At 39.8% G+C, this 18,892-nt stretch overlaps 1 protein-coding gene across 1 annotated transcript in view; it reads right to left on the bottom strand.

Annotated features, from left to right (window-relative positions):
* Window positions 1-3,842: 3,842 nt before the first annotated feature.
* Window positions 3,843-18,892, bottom strand: part of ywhaba (tyrosine 3-monooxygenase/tryptophan 5-monooxygenase activation protein, beta polypeptide a) — a 29,826-nt gene continuing 14,776 nt past the window's right edge. Inside the window, exons 4-7 of the mRNA XM_022208402.2 lie at window positions 18,020-18,143; window positions 11,951-12,114; window positions 11,468-11,563; window positions 3,843-7,407 (exon numbers count right to left, since the gene is read on the bottom strand). Of these exons, the coding sequence (XP_022064094.1) occupies window positions 7,351-7,407; window positions 11,468-11,563; window positions 11,951-12,114; window positions 18,020-18,143 (441 nt within the window). The 3' untranslated portion in view covers window positions 3,843-7,350. The remainder of the gene's footprint in view (window positions 7,408-11,467; window positions 11,564-11,950; window positions 12,115-18,019; window positions 18,144-18,892) is intronic.

The following is an 18,892-nucleotide window of genomic DNA, read 5'->3' as shown; positions in this document are numbered from 1 at the left end:
CACGCCTACAGTGACCGTGTCTTCTTAAAGTTTGGAAAACTGCAGAGCTAATTAGCTTAGCATAAAGACTGTAACCAGAGGGAACATGTCTCCAAACCACACCTCTACCAACCCCAGTAAAGCTCACTAATGAACCTTCATCTTGTATGTTTAACTGTATAAACAACTGTTGCACTGAACGAATATGTACCAGACTGTTTTGTGGCTCTGAGCAGTTACCAGGCAACCAGTGGAGGCTCCAGGAAGCTGGTGTTCCTGGCCAAGAAATGGTCCAGAACATTTCCCTCTGTTCCAACAGGGAGGCATTAAAACACATTTCTGGACCGGTTTTGCCTTCATCAAATGAACAAGACGAAACACGGTTCATTCTGAGCTAACTAGCTGCAGGGTACAGCCTAATATTTACCAGATATGAAGTAAATTTGGGTGGTGTTCAATCATTTCATGTAATATATGTAAAGATGTGAGCATTTATTGGCAGCTTTCAGCACCTGACAGTTAACACATTTAGCTTAATGTAAAATAATACTCAAAAAAAAGGATCTAGCCCAAAAATAACATTCATATTTCAAGAAAATGTACCAAATGTTCTGAAATGCACGGTGTAAATTTGAGTAGGACGTCGTACTCGAGGACACATCTATTCTCCAGCTGAACTTGATAGATCCTCCAGGTTATTTTGGAAAACGTTTCATGGTTTGTCGCCCCAAAATCGCTGAACAAAAACGACCGGTGTTTGTTGTTCTGTTGACAGTCCATTGAAGGATTTAAACTTCTTTCCCTCCTCAGTTGCAGAGTCAAAGTGAAAGTGCAACCAAGAAACTTAGATAAGGGATGTTTGTGTTGGCGACAAACTCAGACATGACTCTTTGCAGATTGGAGCCAATTCAAACACGAGTGCGGAAGTCAGTGAGTTCATGCATCATCATCTCATCAAGCAGAAATCGCTCCGAACACGGGGCACAGTTTCAGAAGTTCGCCTTCCCTCTAGGCTACAGATCAGTTGGTGCACAGTAAAGATGGTTATTTTGTGGTTACACAGATTTAAATGCAAATTAAATAGAGCCCAAAATAGTTTTCATACCAGATTAAGACTGCTAAAATAACTTTTACCTCATTCATCCATTATCTGTACACATCTTAATCCTCATCTATCCCAGCTGACAGGGTGAAGGTAGGTAACACCCTAGACAGGACACCAGTCTATCACAAACAATCACACCAACAGACAATTTAGAATCACCAGTTAACCTCGGCATGTCTTTGACCTGTGGAAGAAAGCTGGAGTACCCAAAGAAAACCCATTCAGGAAGGTGGGGAATCGAACCAGGAGTCTTCTAGATGCACGATGAGGGTTGCACAGTGGCTTTACCTAAACCAACATTTCCTCAAACCCAACCCGATCAGTGTCACTCTACAAACCACAGCTTTAATGTCTCCTTTACAACGCAGGGACACAAATGCTGCATAGACCGGCAACATCCTAAATGAAAACCTATGAAATTCTAACATCTCACGTCTTTGTGCATCCCATAAATTATTTACAAAAGAAAAAAAAACATCAGAGCTGACTCACCAGTCAGTCTTGATCTGAGAAGAGTCCAGTGACGAGTTGGAGCGCCTAAAATATACGAAGACCAGATTCAGGAGTTTGAAATTTATATTCTGTTCATCAGACGGTAACAGAACACATCGACTTTATGTCTGAATAAGTTTCAGAACAAGTCACGACTGCGATCTTACTACTTGAGAAACATTTCTGTACGACTTCCAACTCAGCACACACCATGTACTTGGAGTTGTGTGAAATAATCTGGGGGAGTCTTCTAACAAATTTTGGAAAACACTCAGCATTACTTCTTCATCCACTTTGCTCTACAATTTCACAATATTACAGACTTGTCCATAAAACAGGCTGCAACAGTTCAGACTAATAAATCAATAATGAATGTAATTTGAGTTTTGACAAAATGTTGAAGTTTAGTTTGACGTTGCGTGTTTGTAATGAACTCAGAGGAAAGTCTCCGACAAACAGCTGTAAGAAACGTAAAAAAAAGTAACAGGATCCATCAAATTTTTAGAACAGTTCACGCTATGCCACCTTTGATTTTAATTTTATAGCATAAAATATGAATATTTAGAAAGATATCTGTGAAGTTTTTAGCTTGATTGAAGTACTTTTCAGAGTATATTTTTTAAAAATTTGCCTGTCGTTACCCAGTTTTGGCTTATTTTATCACACAATTGAGACTATTTGAACCACAATATCTGAGGAAGATGGAAAAAAAAATTCACTTATTTTCCATCATTAGTCTCAATGTGTGAAACTATGTACAGAAAGGAAAATACTTCATAAATAAAGCTAAAATTTCAGATACTATTTTAAATGTCTATAGTTGACACCCTCTTAAAAATATTGGCCAAACTATTTTTTTCCAAAAACACAAAAAACTGAACCACACCACATTGAACCTTGACTTAGGCCATTATACTACAGACATAGAATCACATGATCTGTTCAGCTGAGGATTTAGATGATTTTACCAGAGGTGGCTGGCATCATGGGGAGATGATTTAGGCAAAACAGTAACTTTTGTCAAAAAATGCCATTAGTCTAGGAAGGTGACGAATTATGAAAGTTTCATTCCAGTCAGAAATAGTGGAGCAGAAGGACCTGGATGATTTGAGATTAAGAAACCCATGGGATCATTTTCAATGCAAGAGAGTTTAAAAATTATCCGTCAGGAGCTAATCTCCACAATATTTACATCTGACAGGTGAGTTTTCACGCAGAAACAATCATTCGTACATGCTCACTTTGAGTCCTGAGCTCCATTACAGCTGTCAGGACAATCAGTGTTTGTCTGTCTGTCCGTCTTCACATTACTCAAAAGCGGATTTGGATGAAATTTTCATTGAAGGTCAGAAACGCTAAAGGACTAAGTGATTAGATTTTGGCAGTGATGCAGCTTATAGTCTGGATCCACGGATTTGTTAAAGATTTCTGTATCATTGCAAGATAGCGGCACGGCATCACTGTAACCATGACAACAAGTGAACACTACACCTGCTGACGATCACAGGATTGCCATCCCACTACAAATTGACTGCTGCGTACCATGGCTATTTTCCATTGGAAATGGATACGACAACTGAGCAGCCTTGGTGAAGTACTGCGCTCTCCGAGTGCTTTTCTTATTTGGATGCTCTGATGAGCTTACTTCATTGAGTCTTTTGTGTTTTATTAGTGTATTATCTACCGTCACTTGATGTTCTGTCCAGTCTTGTGTGTTCACAAACCACTGACTTGAATGTAACGCCAATACCCGAGGCACTAAATTAAGACCAGATCCCCTCAATCACAATCCGATGACTCGCCTTCTGACTTCACTAAACTACCTCCTCCAAGCTGGGAACTTCTATACAAGTGAGTCACTGATACCAGGTAAGTTTGACTGGACACATTCCTTGGACATTTAAATGTTGGCTTTACTTATTAAGCATTAAATGCATCATAATCCTTCATTTGGCATTTCTAGCCACTGCCCAACGTTTCACTCCCATGTCAAGTATACTGTGGCCAGAATCGTGAAAAACATTGTCTGAATACTGCGTCTTAAATAGATTTGCAACCGATCAATGTGCCCACTGCTCTCTGCCTCAACAGAAACATTATTTACCTTTACCTAAACCAGATTAGACCCGTTTATCTATTATTCCTTGGATAAAAAATGCCTTTCTGCAAGGGTCTAACTTCCAATTCCATCTGGACATCGACATGGACAGCTGGTGGCGCCAACTATAAATATGAAAAGATGCAACTCAGAGTGTCAGTGACGTGATAAGGTAAGGTCATTTCAGGTCATTTATTGGACACAAATCTCGATGTTTTAAGTGACACAGTCATGCGCTTTGTGTACATTATGATTTATTCCGTTAGCAAGCCATGTTGTCATGTTGAAGTTTTTAAACCAATAAAGCATAAAATATATTCCAATATTTCACTTTTTTCCTCCGATTTTTAGCTGCAGATTTAAAAGACAGTTTTAAAAACAGGCATCTCCAGGGGGTTGTGTGTTCTCTAAACGGGGATAAAGGGGGCGCACACAAACCGTCTTCCTCAAAGACAATCGTGGTATTACAGTCGGCACATAGAAAAAGTGACAAATGGTTAGAATGAAGAATGAAATTGAGCAACAAAACACCAAAGCCGGGAAGCGTCCGACCACAGCCATCGAACTACTCAGATAAACATCCCATCTCTCCTCGTGTCAGTTCTTCTCCTTTTATGGATTTTCATTTCGTCCTCAGCGAAAACCAAATGTAAGAATTTGCGTCTGGCTGCATTTGCATACCAGGAGAAGCCAGCGTTATCCTGTCGAGTATTTGCATTTTTGTCTAAGTTTCCCGCTCCTCCAGTGCGTTTTTAGATTTCCGGTTGTCTAAACTCCCCACATGCCATGCAAGATGTTCAATCAGAAAATATCAATTAAAAAAAAAAGCAAACACAACATGCGGACTAGTGGTGGTAATAAACAGAGCAGGGCTGATTCGGAACTGATAAAACCTTTATTTCACTTTAAATTGTCTTTTACATTTTGTCCTGTTTATAACATGTAAGGTGAAACTAGAGTTGGAATTACTTTTTTTTTTATTATTTTTTTAAAAGACATACACAAATCTAGTATTACGTCAATAACCAGGGTGGGGTGGGGGCGGGGTATCCAAGGGGTTGTCTTTTTTTTTGGTCATTTTCTCGTTTTTATTGGTGTCCTTAAGCTAACTCTAAATTTTCACAACCACGTGCGCGCTAAGCAATAAAACCGTCACAGAAGCAAACTTTTTTTGTTTTTTTTGTTGTTATTTTTGGCTTATTTTTTTTCCTTTTTATTTTAAGCAGAATACTGGTCAGTAAAAACAAAATGATTTCAGATACCAGATATACAGACAGGCTCGGTGCCACATTCACTACTGCATGGGATCATTTTTTTCCTTAGAAAGCGTAGAATAACTGCCTTTTTTTTTGTTCGGCTAATGAGAAAAAGAGCGGCAGGGGAGGAAAATTTTTTTTTAAACCTTTTTCAAACGTCAGTGCATGAAAACATTTGTCCCCAGCAAAAGAAGGAAAAAAAAACAAAACACTGAGACACATGACTTCTACACCTACAGAGTGGAATGTCGAGATGGTTAATGACAAGGTTATTGTGACACTGAGTGGAGAGGAAAATAAGTTCGAAGGGAAAAAAAACACGGCTTTGGACACCGGTTGGGATTTGCACTGGGTTTGAAAACGTGCATGGTATCTCGGTTTCTGAAGGGCGTAGTTTTTTTTTTTGTTTTTTTTTTTTGCCGGTAGGAAAGATCTGAAAAGGAGCTGGAAAATGTACCGTTAATTGCCGATCGAGTGTTCGCTCCTCCTTGCATTCTTTGACACAGTTGAGAGGCGATTTGTTTTTCAGGGAAAGCGTGATAGTAAATTACAGGTTCTCACTTCCACGATTGGCTGATCGGCTGCGATTCGGCTCTTATGACGCACGTACCTGTTGTGGACTCCCAACTGCGCCAAAGGTGACACTTCAACCCACCACTTCCGTTCTGTAAAGCTTGCAATTGTATTAATTTTAGCTTTAAAACTGATTTTCTTGCCGTTATTTTACCAAAAGAGCAGATTAATGTCAGATTTTTAGCTTTTTTCTGTTGTCATTTCATTCATTTTTGAGCTGAATCCTGATTAGCCAACATGATCCGATCAACACCTCCTTTAATTATTTTGGAAATGAGGAAGCGGTGCGTTTAAGTGTCGATCCACAGCGTGTACAATTCCCCACTCGATGCCGCGGTAGACTAACATGGCGGTAAATGAAGACATTCTTGCTGGCAGATCTCCCCATTCAGTGGCGAGTGGAAACTTTAGGACTCGTCTAAACAAAATGAGCAGTAAGGGGGCGTAAATGAGGACAAAGTACCACATAAAAAAAAAAGCCAAAAGGATGAAACAGCAGCTGACTGTAACGGCTTCAAGGTTTTTCTCTGCAAGCAGGTGTTAACGAACAACATCGAACAAACCGTTTTTGTTTTTTCCAAAAAGACACATTTACAGTTAAGCTCTAAAAATGTTTTACAATTTTACAGTTTTCAAAAACCAGAAAGAAGAGATTTCAATTTGTTATACAAACACACACACACACATAAAAGAAATATTTAAAATAAAAAAAAGCAACCGCAAAGGGAAATGAGCATGTGGTTTAAGGGACAGTAGTACTGATGGTCAACAGCACCTGACAGGAGGTGGATCCGGGGAAGCGGGCATTCAAGGTCCCATTTGTTTGTCTGGAGATGGAATGTATGCATTAGCTTTCCAATCCTAATTCATCTATTGTTTTTTAGCTCCGAATTTGAAATATGCAGAATGGTCTTACATAAAAGTTTGGGTCCCGGTTAGAGAAAAACAAAAGCGGTGAGTGTTTGATTACACAGCGGGTGAAACACTTTTTGTTTTTAGATTTGTCAGTGTCACAATACAGCCTTGTAGGATAACCCTTCTGTATAAACCTCAGCAGAATTTGCACTGCTGTTCAAACACCCCCCCCCCTCCCAGGCTCCATATTGGGTGGTTGGAAAAACTAAGCATCACAGTGTTTGTTGAAAATAAACGGACAGTTTAATCACCTTTTTATCGTCGTCGTTTTGTTTAAAGTGGAATAAAACCAGCCATGTTTTGCCAGTTACACTAAGAAAAGCCAAAAAGAGAAAGGAGGGATGGACAACTATATAAATGCATTAAACTCACTAGAGAGAGGTGGCGGTGGTGTGAGGGGGAGGTAGGGGGGAGGAGGAGGTTCTGAGATGTTAGGAAGGAGGGGAAGAATGGAAGGAATGGAAGAGAAAGATTTTGAACAAAGAGGGTCAAAAACAAAAACACGGGAGAACGTGGGCTCTAAAAGTTCAATTTGCGGTTACAAATTCTCCCTGCGTGCTCTAAGACTAGACTGGCCAGTGAGCTTTAGTCTGCTGGCCTGCATTGGAGTGCCAGGATGGAGGAGAGGAAGGAGGGAGGGATGGTCAGGGCGATGGAGTAGTTTTGCTTTATTCTTTTTTTTTTCTCCTCCCCCCTCGTTTATTTTTCTCTTAAATATCAGTCTGTGAAGGTTCAGGTACTATTCATGCTGTTGGTTATACAGAAGGGAAGTCAGGAGGCCGGGCTTGAAAAAAGTGGGACGAGGGAATGAACGGGCCGTTTTATGTGTACGAAGAGAGGAGGAAGAGAAGAAACAGGAAGAGAGATAAAAGGAGGAGGAAGAGGAGGAGGAGGAGGAAGAGTGTGGGGATGGGTCAACAGTGAAGTGCGCTCTAGTTCTCTCCGTCGCCGGTTTCACCCTCGTCTCCCTGGTTTTCTGATGTCCACAGCTGCAGAAAAAGAAGAAAAACGCGCGTCAGTTCAAAACTTGTCTTTTATTTTGAAAAGCCCTTCATACAAGTCACTCCTGCTTTACGTTTCACTGAGGGCCGTATTGAGCTTTATGCAAAAATCTCATGAAGAACCCCATTATGTGTCCAAGTCTGAGTCTATGAAGCTCCAGAGTTTGGTGAAAACACTCACCAAAAACATGCAGCATTTAAAAATATTGCTGTTATTCTGCATCTACGTTGGGACTACAGAGAAGACATGGACTGCAGATTGTAAATTAGTAGAACTACACATTTAAAAATATTTCTAGACCATGACGAGTCGTTTTGATCATAAAGAAAAACACTACCTGTCTGGTTCTTTTGTGTCTCATTTTTGGAATGCTTTGTCTTGTTTTTTCTTTGACTTGTCGTTTTGTGTTTCCTTTTTGTCTCACTTGTGTTTTTTGTATTATTTTTGTCAAGTTGAGTTTTGATTTATTTGCTGTTCTGTTACTTGTTTTTTTGTTGGTTTGTAACTTTTTTGGTCTAATTGTCTGTTTTTTGTTTTGTTTCATGTCGTTTGTCTTATTTTTGGTCATTTTGTCGTTTTGCGTCTAATTTTTGGAATATTGCGTCTTGTTTTCTTTCTGACTTTTGTTGTCTTGCGTTTCCTTTTTGTCTCACTTGTGTTTGTCTTATTTTTGTCATTTTGTGTTTTGCTTCATTCGTTGTTGTGAGCATGATTTTGTTGTTTTGTTTTTGTCTTGCTTGTGTTGTCTATTTTTTGTCGTTTTATTACTTGTTTTAGTCATTTTTGGGCTCGTTTCGGTCACTTGTGTAATTTTTTGTCTTGCTTTAGTTTTGGTTCGTGTCGTTTGTCCTTTTTTTGGTCATTCTGTTTCTCCCTTTTGTCGTTTCGTGCCTCATTTCTCTAATAATTTTTCTTGTTTTTGCTTTTTGTCTGTTTTTTATGTGACTTTTGTCGTTTTGATCATAAAGTAAAATACTACATCTTTCAGTTCCAGATACCTGTGACTAAATGTTTTGTTGTAGATAAACTGATCTGTAAATTTTAATCTGCAATTGATAAACTGAGGCATAATATTGTTGAAAATGAACTTATTTTTCTTCAGAAATGTCAGGTTGTTCAAAATGTTTTGTAAAAACACAATTCCTTCAATGTGAACATTTTTGCACTAAAACAAAGGAAACATTTGGAACTGTGGTTATTTCTAGCTTATTATGCTGTGATTTTACTGGTCCGGCTCACTTGAGCTCAAACGGGGCTGAAAGTAGCCCCTGAACTAAAAGGAGTTACACATCTATGAAAAACATTGAGCTTTTACAGCATCTACATCATTATGCTGGCTAACTGATGGAATTAGTTGGAGATGACAAAGAATATTTTGTACACTCATTAAAGGGAAAAACGCCGTAAAACACAACTTCCTTCATTGTTTACTTTCCTGAAAACTGAACTAGAATTTATAAAACAACCACCATGTTATGTTAAAGGAGACTTGAAACTGGCAATGGAGACCGTTAAGTGTTTACTGAGGTAACAAATCCAGTGAGAAGTCGGGTCGGTTTGTCTACACTTCTATACATTGGAATTATTTTGCAACTAGAGAAGTCGCCCCCTGCTGGCTGTTTAAAGGCTTTGGTCTATGATTTCCACTCAATCACTTACCCACTACACCAGAGCCATAAATATCTACTAATATGCAAAAATACTTGCAAAATACTTAAAACGGTAGCACCAGCAGTGTAAGGAAATGACAGGGTCTTTTTTTTTTTTTAACTTTAATTTGACATTCAGGAATCTTTTGTGAAGAATTAAAGCTGCGGTTGGCAGAAACATGGAAACAGAAACACACCAGCATCCACTCCAAAGCCAAACACTCCTTTGTGGTTTCACCCAAGAGTCAAACTCTGACCCCTGAGTAAAAGTCCTCCATCTAAGCCGTTGCACCACCACATCCTGCTTTCACTGCTGCTAGTTAGACTATCTCATCTGATCAGCGATAGGCCAATGCCTTCAGCCATTGGTTAGGATTTCTGAAGTCATGAGGAAGTGCAAGAGTGTAGCTTCCTCTCAGACTACTTGAATTACAGCATGATAAATGTTCAGAATGGAATTTCTGCCCTTTGTGCCAAAAAAATACAGCTTCAGTTTAGAAACTCGGGATATTTTTTTAACGGTGTTCTGAGGAATACAAGGGCAGGTGCTGCAACAGGTGCAAACAAGAGCTGAGCTTGAACATATTTTGCATTTCTGTCAAATAATTGAGCAATAATAACAAATAAAGATGACTACGAGGCAAAAAACTAACTCTGTCAGAGAGCACTTTTAAAATCTAAGTACCTAAAAGACAGAAAACACATAAATCAGGACCTAGTATCTGTAGTATGAAGATAAACTTTTCTATTTCTGAATTCTGAGCCTATAAATTACACCGTGTGTGAAACCACAAGGAACTTCTAAATGCTTCAGTCCTGTCAAGTTAACAACAAAGTTATTTTGTTAATTTACTAGCGATTGCTGTGTTTTGTGACCATTTAAGCTGTTAAACACAGAAAGAAAAAAAGAAACGCACAGAGAGTGCAGTACTCCGCCAGGCTGCTCAGTCGTATCATTTCAGACGACTGGAATCTTGAAAAAATTCATGGTAGAAATCACAGCAACATAGAATATGGCCATTTAATACAGATGTACTCACAAACAAAATGACCTTGCGCTGAGCACAGGTGTGTCTTTTACATGTGTACGTTATGTACAGATACCGAATCATATGATCTGAACATGTAAAAGGCGGAAACCCCCCCCACCCACAATTTAATCAATTGCTTCTTGTAACGTTTCTGATGGATAAGTCCTGACAAGTCCGCAGTGGTGCATTTGTAGTAGGATCACAATCATGTGATCATCAGAAGGCAGCTGACGTAGTGTTCACTTGTTGTCATGGTTACAGTGACGCCATGCTGCAATCTTGCAATTAAACATCAATCTTTGACAAATCCGTGGATCCAGACTATAAGCTGTATCACTGCCAAAATTTAATCATTTGATCCTTGTGTCATTTCTGACCTTCCCTGAAAATTTCATCTAAATCCATTAGTCTATTTTTGAGTAAAGTCATACACAGACGGACAGACACACCACTGCTGATTGTCACATAACACCACCGCCTTCCTTGGAGTAATAATACATCTCGAATTGCTTCATGAAATGGAAAATAACCCCAGTCCACATATTTACTCTGCCAAGGAAAGCAGTGGAGTTATGCGACACTCACCATGATTGTCCGTCTGTCTGTTGTTCCGTCTGTTAGTAACATATTCAAAAATGGACTAACGGATTTGGATGAAATTTTTTAGGGACAGTCAGAAATGACACAAGGACCACCTCATTAGATATTGGCAGTGATGCTTCTTATAGTCTGGATCCAACAATTTGCTAAAGATGTCTGTATCATTGCGAGATAGCGTCACTGTAACCATAACAACAAGTAAACGCTACATCAGCCGCCTGCTGATGATCACATGATCATGATCCTTCTACAAATCCACCGCTGCAGATCACGAATTGTTGAAAGATTTCATCTGCAGGAAATCATAGGATTGAGCAGCTTTGGTGGAGTTCTGCAGTCTGAGTGCTTTTCTTGTTTAATAATTAACAATGTCATAACACTATTATATTTATGCTGCATGTTTATCTCACGATAATGTGATTAAACAATTAATCAGATCTGCATAGAGGAAACAGGAAAAAGAAAAACCTTGCCAAGTGTGCGACAACGGGATTTAATCCAAGCGCACAACAGCGGCAGCCTGAAGTTTAATACTGATGTGAACTAATTTGCATTCTAAGATTTTAGCACCCATACCCAACGGGAATTCAAAAAAACGTGGCTTTGTGCCTCTGTGTAGCTCCATGCAGTCAAAGGAATCATTTCATCTAACCGATATGAAACGTCCTCTAAATTTTCCAGCTCTGCTTTAGGATATAAGATGGCAAATACAGAAGTTTCCAGGTACTTTTTAGGATACAAAAAAGTGTTTGACAGCGAATACTCACAGTGAGGTTGTCCCTTAGTAGCTGCATGATCAGCGTGCTGTCTTTGTAGGAGTCCTCGTTCAAGGTGTCGAGCTCGGCAATCGCCTCGTCGAAAGCCTGCAAGGAGAAGTTCACCGATAAAAATCCTTCTCCAACCGGATTCACGTGATGAGGAAGTTGGTCTCGGATAAAATACATTTCTAGGTTTGCTCTTTTGTACGCTCAGAAAAAGACAAAACATGTACTCGTCTTTTAAGCTTATTCCTGCTAAATAAATGGGCTCTTTTTTTTTTTAAAAACTGGCTTGCCCCAAAAATCTCTCCCGTTTCTGGCATTGTCTGCATCCTATGTTTTTGATTTTTGACAGTCATGTCCAGAAAATGGCTGCTGTTTAAGAGCTGACGTTTCTGTGAAGGATGATGCTATCTGTCTCTAACTCATATTACCAAAGATCATTCAAATTCAGTCTTCGTACATGAGTAAACAAAGTTCATGTGCACCCACCGCCTTGGCCAGAGTGCAGGCTTGCTCGGGCGAGTTGAGGATTTCATAGTAGAAGACGGAGAAGTTGAGGGCCAGGCCCAGCCGGATGGGGTGTGTTGGCTGCATGTCCTTCTTGCTGATGTCGAAGGCTTGCTGGTAGGCCTCCTGAGAGTGGTCCACCGTGGCTTTAACAAACAAACAACCACCAGTCATTTACAGTCACACTATACCCAGAATGCTAGTTTGTTAGCATGTTACCAATAGCTGTCATCTTCTGGTATCTGGTTAGAAAACACTAAAGCTGAAAGGATACCTTGACTTTTCTGATTTCTAAAATTCCTTGAGGCAAAATTGTCTGAATTGATGCTTTGTTTAATCCACAACAAATTAGACCCCAGGGGCCTCATTTATAAAACATTGTGTAGGATCCATGCTAAAGTTTGCGTACGCCAAAAATACGAAAAGGGCGTATGCCCCTCGCCCCTGATTTATAAAACTTTGCGTAAGCACAGCTGCATGCAATTTCTTGATAAATCACACACCAGCTGGAAGATTGCGCAGGTGGATCCACCTCACATTCCGCCCACAACACACCCACATTTTACCATGAATGGTCAATGCAAAGTAACTCATGAATGTATCTGTATATAAATAAGCTGCTGATCCACGGCATTTCATGCAGCGCTGGCCGGCAGTCTTTTCACTGCTGTGTGTCAGGATGAATGAATCATGTGTTGACCCAGGCCACCCTGCCACTAAATTTGTTATGATCATGTCCGATGTACAAATAATTTGTAAACTGATTGAATGTGCATTTTTTCGGTTCACATAGAGAAATTCATTTTCACTCGGGGGTTGTGGTGTGAAGCATGTGTGCCTGCGTGCCTGTACAGGGCTGATTAATGGTTGGACGCTCATCCCATTCGGCTGCATATGGATAAATAAACAAAATTCTTTACTCTTTTTTTGCCTTTTTACTGTGATAGTTGCAGTGAAGAGTGACAGGAAATGGGGAGAAGAGTCTGGGGAAGACATGCATAAAAGTGCCGCAGGCAGGAACCGAACCCGAGCCACTGCGTCGGAGACCACCCCTACAAATGGATGAGCCATACAGGCGCCGGGTGATCAGTAAACAAAATTATTTAATAAAGATCACCGCACCGGCCCCAGATACCGGCCCTTCGGTCAAACGACCGAATGCAATAACGTTCAATCCGCTCCTGTTAATATATGAACAAAGTTCTGCAAATACAGTCGTCAGCCGAATGGCGCACTATATGAACATCTACAACAATGAGGGTTTATGATTATCAGGCTCTACAAGTCTAATATGTGATAACAATAAAGGTTTGAGATCAATCTGGTTTCAATTCGCCACTTCATCCTCCGGCACTGCCGTTCCCTCTGTCTCCAAAATGTGCTTAAGCAAGCATCAAAGCTGTCGCACCGGTGCGCACATTCTCACGCCAAGTTTTTTTTAGAAATCACAACGAACACAGCGTACGCCACTTTCTACGCAAAGTTTGTGATTTACGCCCTGTTTTGTGCGTAAAGAAGCATCAAGAATCAAGGTTGGTGCACCGGAGCGCACATTCTCACGCCAAGTTTGTTTTTATAAATCACAACCTTTGCGTAGAAAGTGGTGTACGCCACTTTCTAGCCCTGTTTTATGCGTACGCAAGCTTTATAAATGAGGCCCCAGGTCACTAACTAGTGGACCCAAACTTCATCTTACATAGACCAGGGACTCTTCTATTTTAACCGGCGCAGCTTTTCTAGCATTTAACAGATCAGATGCTGAACTACAAAGGCAGTTTGACAGTCAGATTTTCTTTGTGCGAGTCAGCTCGACAGCAACTAAAACCTCAGAGTTAACAGGTATGAAGGTGGTTTTCAACTTTATTTAACTCAAAATTTCTGCTTCAAACTCGTCACACAAACCGTGGCATTTAACCATCAATTTGGTCATTTTCCAGAAAAACAAACCAATACAAAGAGTTTGTTTTAATGGAGACCAACGAGGAACAGAAAAACTTATGACCATAAAAAGCTTCTACTGGGGATTATTTAAGACAGGAAAGCTGGTAGAAAACTGTTAAGACGTGTTAACATATTTTATTTACCAATCTATGCAGCTGATTATTGATAAACATCTGCACAATAAAACTGTTAAATATTCAAACATGATATTGTATTGAAGTGCATGTAGGTCTGACACTTTTTCATAATCAAGGAAATCACTTGAATTTGTGACCAAATCAAAGTGAAACTAAAGCTACTGATTGAATATTCTCTGTAATCAATACCAATGAACTGATCAGTTTTCTTAATTATCAGCTGCAGTAGCAGCAGTTTAAACGGACTAAACATAAAAACAGATTTCTGCATCACCAACTAAATACAGGAAGTGTTCCCAACGCTTTAGTTTTACTTGAATACCCCTTTACTAAATATATACACAATATCCCTGTTCTATACTATATATGTACAATACCTCTGTTCTATGCTACATATGTACATTACCCCTGTACTATACTATATATGCAGAATACCCCTGTAATATACTATATTTGTACAATACACTACAGACGTCCGCCCATGTTCTGCCAGGACGGTTATTTCTGTTGCACAGTGCGCTCACTTCCACTTTTGACGCTGGAACACCAAGCGCAGAATCCAATCACTCGATTAATTCCCAGAATAATCAATAAAATACTCGATTACTAAAATAATCGATATAGCTGCAGCCCCAGAAAACATCATTCAACAAATTATATTTCAGGCCTGAAAGTAATAAGAAGTCCTTCTGTTAGGAACATGTGAATGTAAGACCCACATTTAGCGCTCTGTAAATGTGAGAACATCTGTCTAGAAGTCAAGAAATGTTTTCAAACATCATCGCAATCAGTGGAATTATTTTCTGAATTATTTATAGCCTGGATCAAAGTCGTGGCCTACAGCGCTGGTGCTAAGGAGGCTTTAAAAAAATCCATTGGTAATTATAGACTTCGTTGTACAAGTCAGAGTCAGCCTGCCAACAGTAAACCCATAGAGGACAGTTAGTCCTTTCATAAGTTTCTCATTATCTTTTCACAATTTCCTATTCATCGTCTGCTTTGGCTTATCGCCATGACGATCAGAGTCAGACGATTGATTGCGTTGCCAACGTACGGTGTCTTGGCAACGGTCCGAATAAGTCGGTCGCACCATTGACAGCGGGAGTTAAAGCAAAAGATAAAGAATCAAAGACCTGCATGATTAAATGACGTCTGACATTGGATTGTTTCTACGAGACCCTTCAAAGGTGTACAAAGTCTGAAGTTTTAATATAAGGTCAACGATTTATGACACCTAGTAATAGAAAATCTGAGATCGATCCCACGAACCCCTTTCTGCCGCATTTGTCTTTACTGAAGTGGATACAGTAATGGAACTGTTTATGCTTTAGTTCCCTCAACTAGTTTCTTTAAGCATCAAGTCCAGCCTGTTGGCTCAATGCAAAAGCAGTGCAGAGGCTGCTGGGAGTAAAAATTACAGCCTCTGTCTTAAAAGAAAAGATCTGAGTCCAGCCTGTTTGAAAACAACTCCTCAAGAACATCTGGTTTCTAAGGATGTTTTTAAGTCAAGTATCTACTAGGGTTGAAGTGTCCACACTGATTGGTTGGTCGACATGCTCTCATCTGACCAAATTCTCACCAGTCTGACTTTCATAAGGAGTAAAGTTCTACATCAGCAGCCTTTGAGGTCTAGCTGTGAATAATGTGGTGTTCTGAAAGCACCCCACATCTTTAGAAATTTGAATCAATGTAATTGAGAATGTTAGTGGGCTTAAAATAACTGACATTGTGTCAAAGAAGTGGTCGGTGTGGCTGGATTCTGTCAAACTGATGGCCAAAAAGACATCCAAAGAAGAGTCAACAGCATGGCATATGATCTAAAAAAAAAATATTATTCCTAAATAGCTCTTGACAACCAATAGATATAATTTTATTTCCACAAATCATAAATATGGACAGAGCTGCTTTAATTTCAGTTTAAAATAAACAGATTATAATTATTTATACTCTAGATCAGGGGTCGGCAACCCGCGGCTCCAGAGCCGCATGCGGCTCTTTCGTCCCTCTGTTGTGGCTCCCTGTAGCTTTGGAAAATAAATAATCAGCAGGCTATTTAATTAAAATTTCTTTTTTTATAGTTTGTTAGTTTTAAAAATTGACTTCTAAATTTGAAGATTATTGTGATCTTGTAACATCAAAATAAAACGTCTTAATTTTTGTCTGTCAAAATATGCGTCCCAGCCGTCAATCTCTGACACTCGCCGGCCTGTGTGTTGTTATGAGAGTGTGTGGCTCCATTATGAGAGAGAGAGAGAGCAGCGCGCGCGTGTGTGTGTGTGTGTGTGTGTGTGTGTGTGTGTGTGTGTGTGTGTGTGTGAGAGAGACGGGGAGAGCGAGATGTCCGAGCGACCCTGAATGCAGCGCGAGCAAGGAAGATGACAGTCAGTTCGGGGAGTAAGAGAGAAGAGGTGTGTAGCTGCTGGGTTAGCGCGACTGTATGGTTCAGCCACTGTTAATTCACAATAAAGGCTGCAGTGTTCTTCAATCAGGCCGGGCTCTTGTGTCTTTGGCTTCTACAACTGGTGAGGAAGCGAAGGGGGTTAACCCCGAAGTAACAATAATAACTTTGGCCCTGGAGAACTGTCCTCCCCTGTGTTTTCTGACCATGGTCGGGAGCTGAGCGGGAAAGGTTAACAGTGTATTCATTTGGAGTCCTGTAGATCTTCGGATCCCAGTATTTGCTCTACATTCATTCAGCAGCGGCGGGCCACCGTTCCTAAATCCTAGCCGTCGCTCCTTCAAATTTCTTTCTTTTTTATTGTCACAAATACACCACCGCATGTCTCTGCCTTCACAGCAGAGTCCTGCACAAGTATATTTCATTTATATTTATCTGTCTACTACATTTACAGATTACTGCAAACTCAAAGTTCATTTGTCGCGATTATATTCAATATTTTAAAGCTTTTTGTGAACTCAAGCACCTTTAGCATTTCGAAAAATGGTCTATTATGGGATGGATACACCGGCTTGAAGTGCTGTGGTGATCAGAAAACTATTTGTTGCACAATTTGCAAATAACCACGCTTTTATCCAAGCTGCCATTAGGAAGATTTTTAAAAGAAACTTTCTGCTCAACACACTCAGAGTGTTCTTGTCTTCAATCACTGTTCACCAAACTTTGTTGTGCGCTGACAGTGCTTCCTGTGAATCTTCTTCACTGCTGGAAAACAGACTTTAGGCTCATTAGCGCTACCTACCTGGCTGGAGTGTTCATCAGTGTTATCGGTGTGCCAGAAATTTGGGAACTGAGAAAGGTGCGGTTAAATACATTATTTTTTTAATGCTTTTTTTATTAATTAATTAGTCAAAATTAACAAGAGCATAGAGGTAAAAAAGTGATATATGCAGTGTTGTCTTCATTTTAAATGCCAAACATTTTTGCGGCTCTCTGTTTTCTTTTCTGTGGGAAATGGGTCGAAATGACTCTTTGAGTGTTAAAGGTTGCCGACCCCTGCTTTAGAGACTGGCTTAATGTACTTAGAATTCATTGAGGCTTATAAGGCTAAGAGTTAGACAGCACTGTGCCTGATTTAGATCATCTAGAGATCAGGTGTACTTTTATTTCCACCGCAACCAATGGTTTCATTGAAGAGTAGGTGTGATTTCTGACAGCCAAGATTTCCTTTGGCTGACTACAGACCTACTGTCAACCACTAGTAATCTGTATTATTATTGACATGCTAAATCGAAGGAAGATTCTACTTCTTTGAGCAATAAAAAATAGACTGAAGTTCTGTTAATTAAAAAGGAATATTTGCCTCAAACAGCAACTGACTTTTGCTTGAGCAATGAAACGGTTAACACTCAGATTGTGTGGGTCATTTCTAGATCATCAAAATCACTGAGCAGAGTAAGACAGTGCATCAAAAATGAGACACAATGTAGTTTCTCCTGCTTTGATAACAGAATAACAAGATGAGGGTAAAAAGCTGAATGAGAAACATTTAGAGGCTCAAACACAGATACTCACTCTTCTTTGAGTCCCCAGAGGCCACCTCTGACAGGTATCTAAAGTAGTCTCCTTTCATTTTGAGGTAGAACACCTTGCTCTCCGCCTGAGATGCATTGGGAATGAGATATTTGTCAAGCAGATCCTGGAACAGACAGAAGACCAGAAGGGTTTACAAACAGGAAACAAGACGTAGGACAGCAGATTTTGTATTTATACATATAAAGAAACCTGTCAGCGGAGAAGGAAACTGACACCTTGATTATGCATGCTTTTACTAATATTTGTGCTGCAGCTTTTGCCGACAGCAAACCTGTGATAAATACAAACACCACCGCCAAAAGCAGAAACACCTAAACCTCAATCACTCTCGTACAACCGACTCTCCCATTCTGCACACTTCAGATGATACAACAGAGTAGAGAGCATCAACGGTTCTGAGAGGCATACGATTCAGGCTCCCTGATGTGTGACGATTTGGGGATTCAGTGTGTACTTGGCAACATGTACGACCGTCTGCTGGTACTCAGAGCTAACCAGTGTTGGACTTCAGGTTCTAGAGCAGGGGTGTCAAACATGCGGCCCAAGGGCAAAAACCGGCCCGTCAGAGGGTCCAATCAGACTCATGGGGTGACTTTGTATAATGTAAAAATGACGGAGAAGATTTTCAGTGCAAATTGTACATTAGGAAAACTATAAATTTTAAATAACTACTAGAACTTCACAAGTTGTTTTGATCACTTTTGTGTACTGTTTTTGTCATTTTGTGTTTTTTGTCTTGCTTGTGCAATTTTTTGTCTCGTTTGTCTATTTTTTTAGCTTTATAACTGTCTAATTTTTTGCCTCCGTTTCGTATCTCTTTTTCATAATTTTTTTTTGTTTTTTAATTGTTTT

Source organism: Acanthochromis polyacanthus, chromosome 5, assembly GCF_021347895.1.
Source record: "Acanthochromis polyacanthus isolate Apoly-LR-REF ecotype Palm Island chromosome 5, KAUST_Apoly_ChrSc, whole genome shotgun sequence".
In the NCBI taxonomy this organism is placed as follows: domain Eukaryota; kingdom Metazoa; phylum Chordata; class Actinopteri; family Pomacentridae; genus Acanthochromis; species Acanthochromis polyacanthus.
Note: the sequence above shows the minus strand (reverse complement) of the source record. Positions and strands in the feature narration are given on the sequence as shown.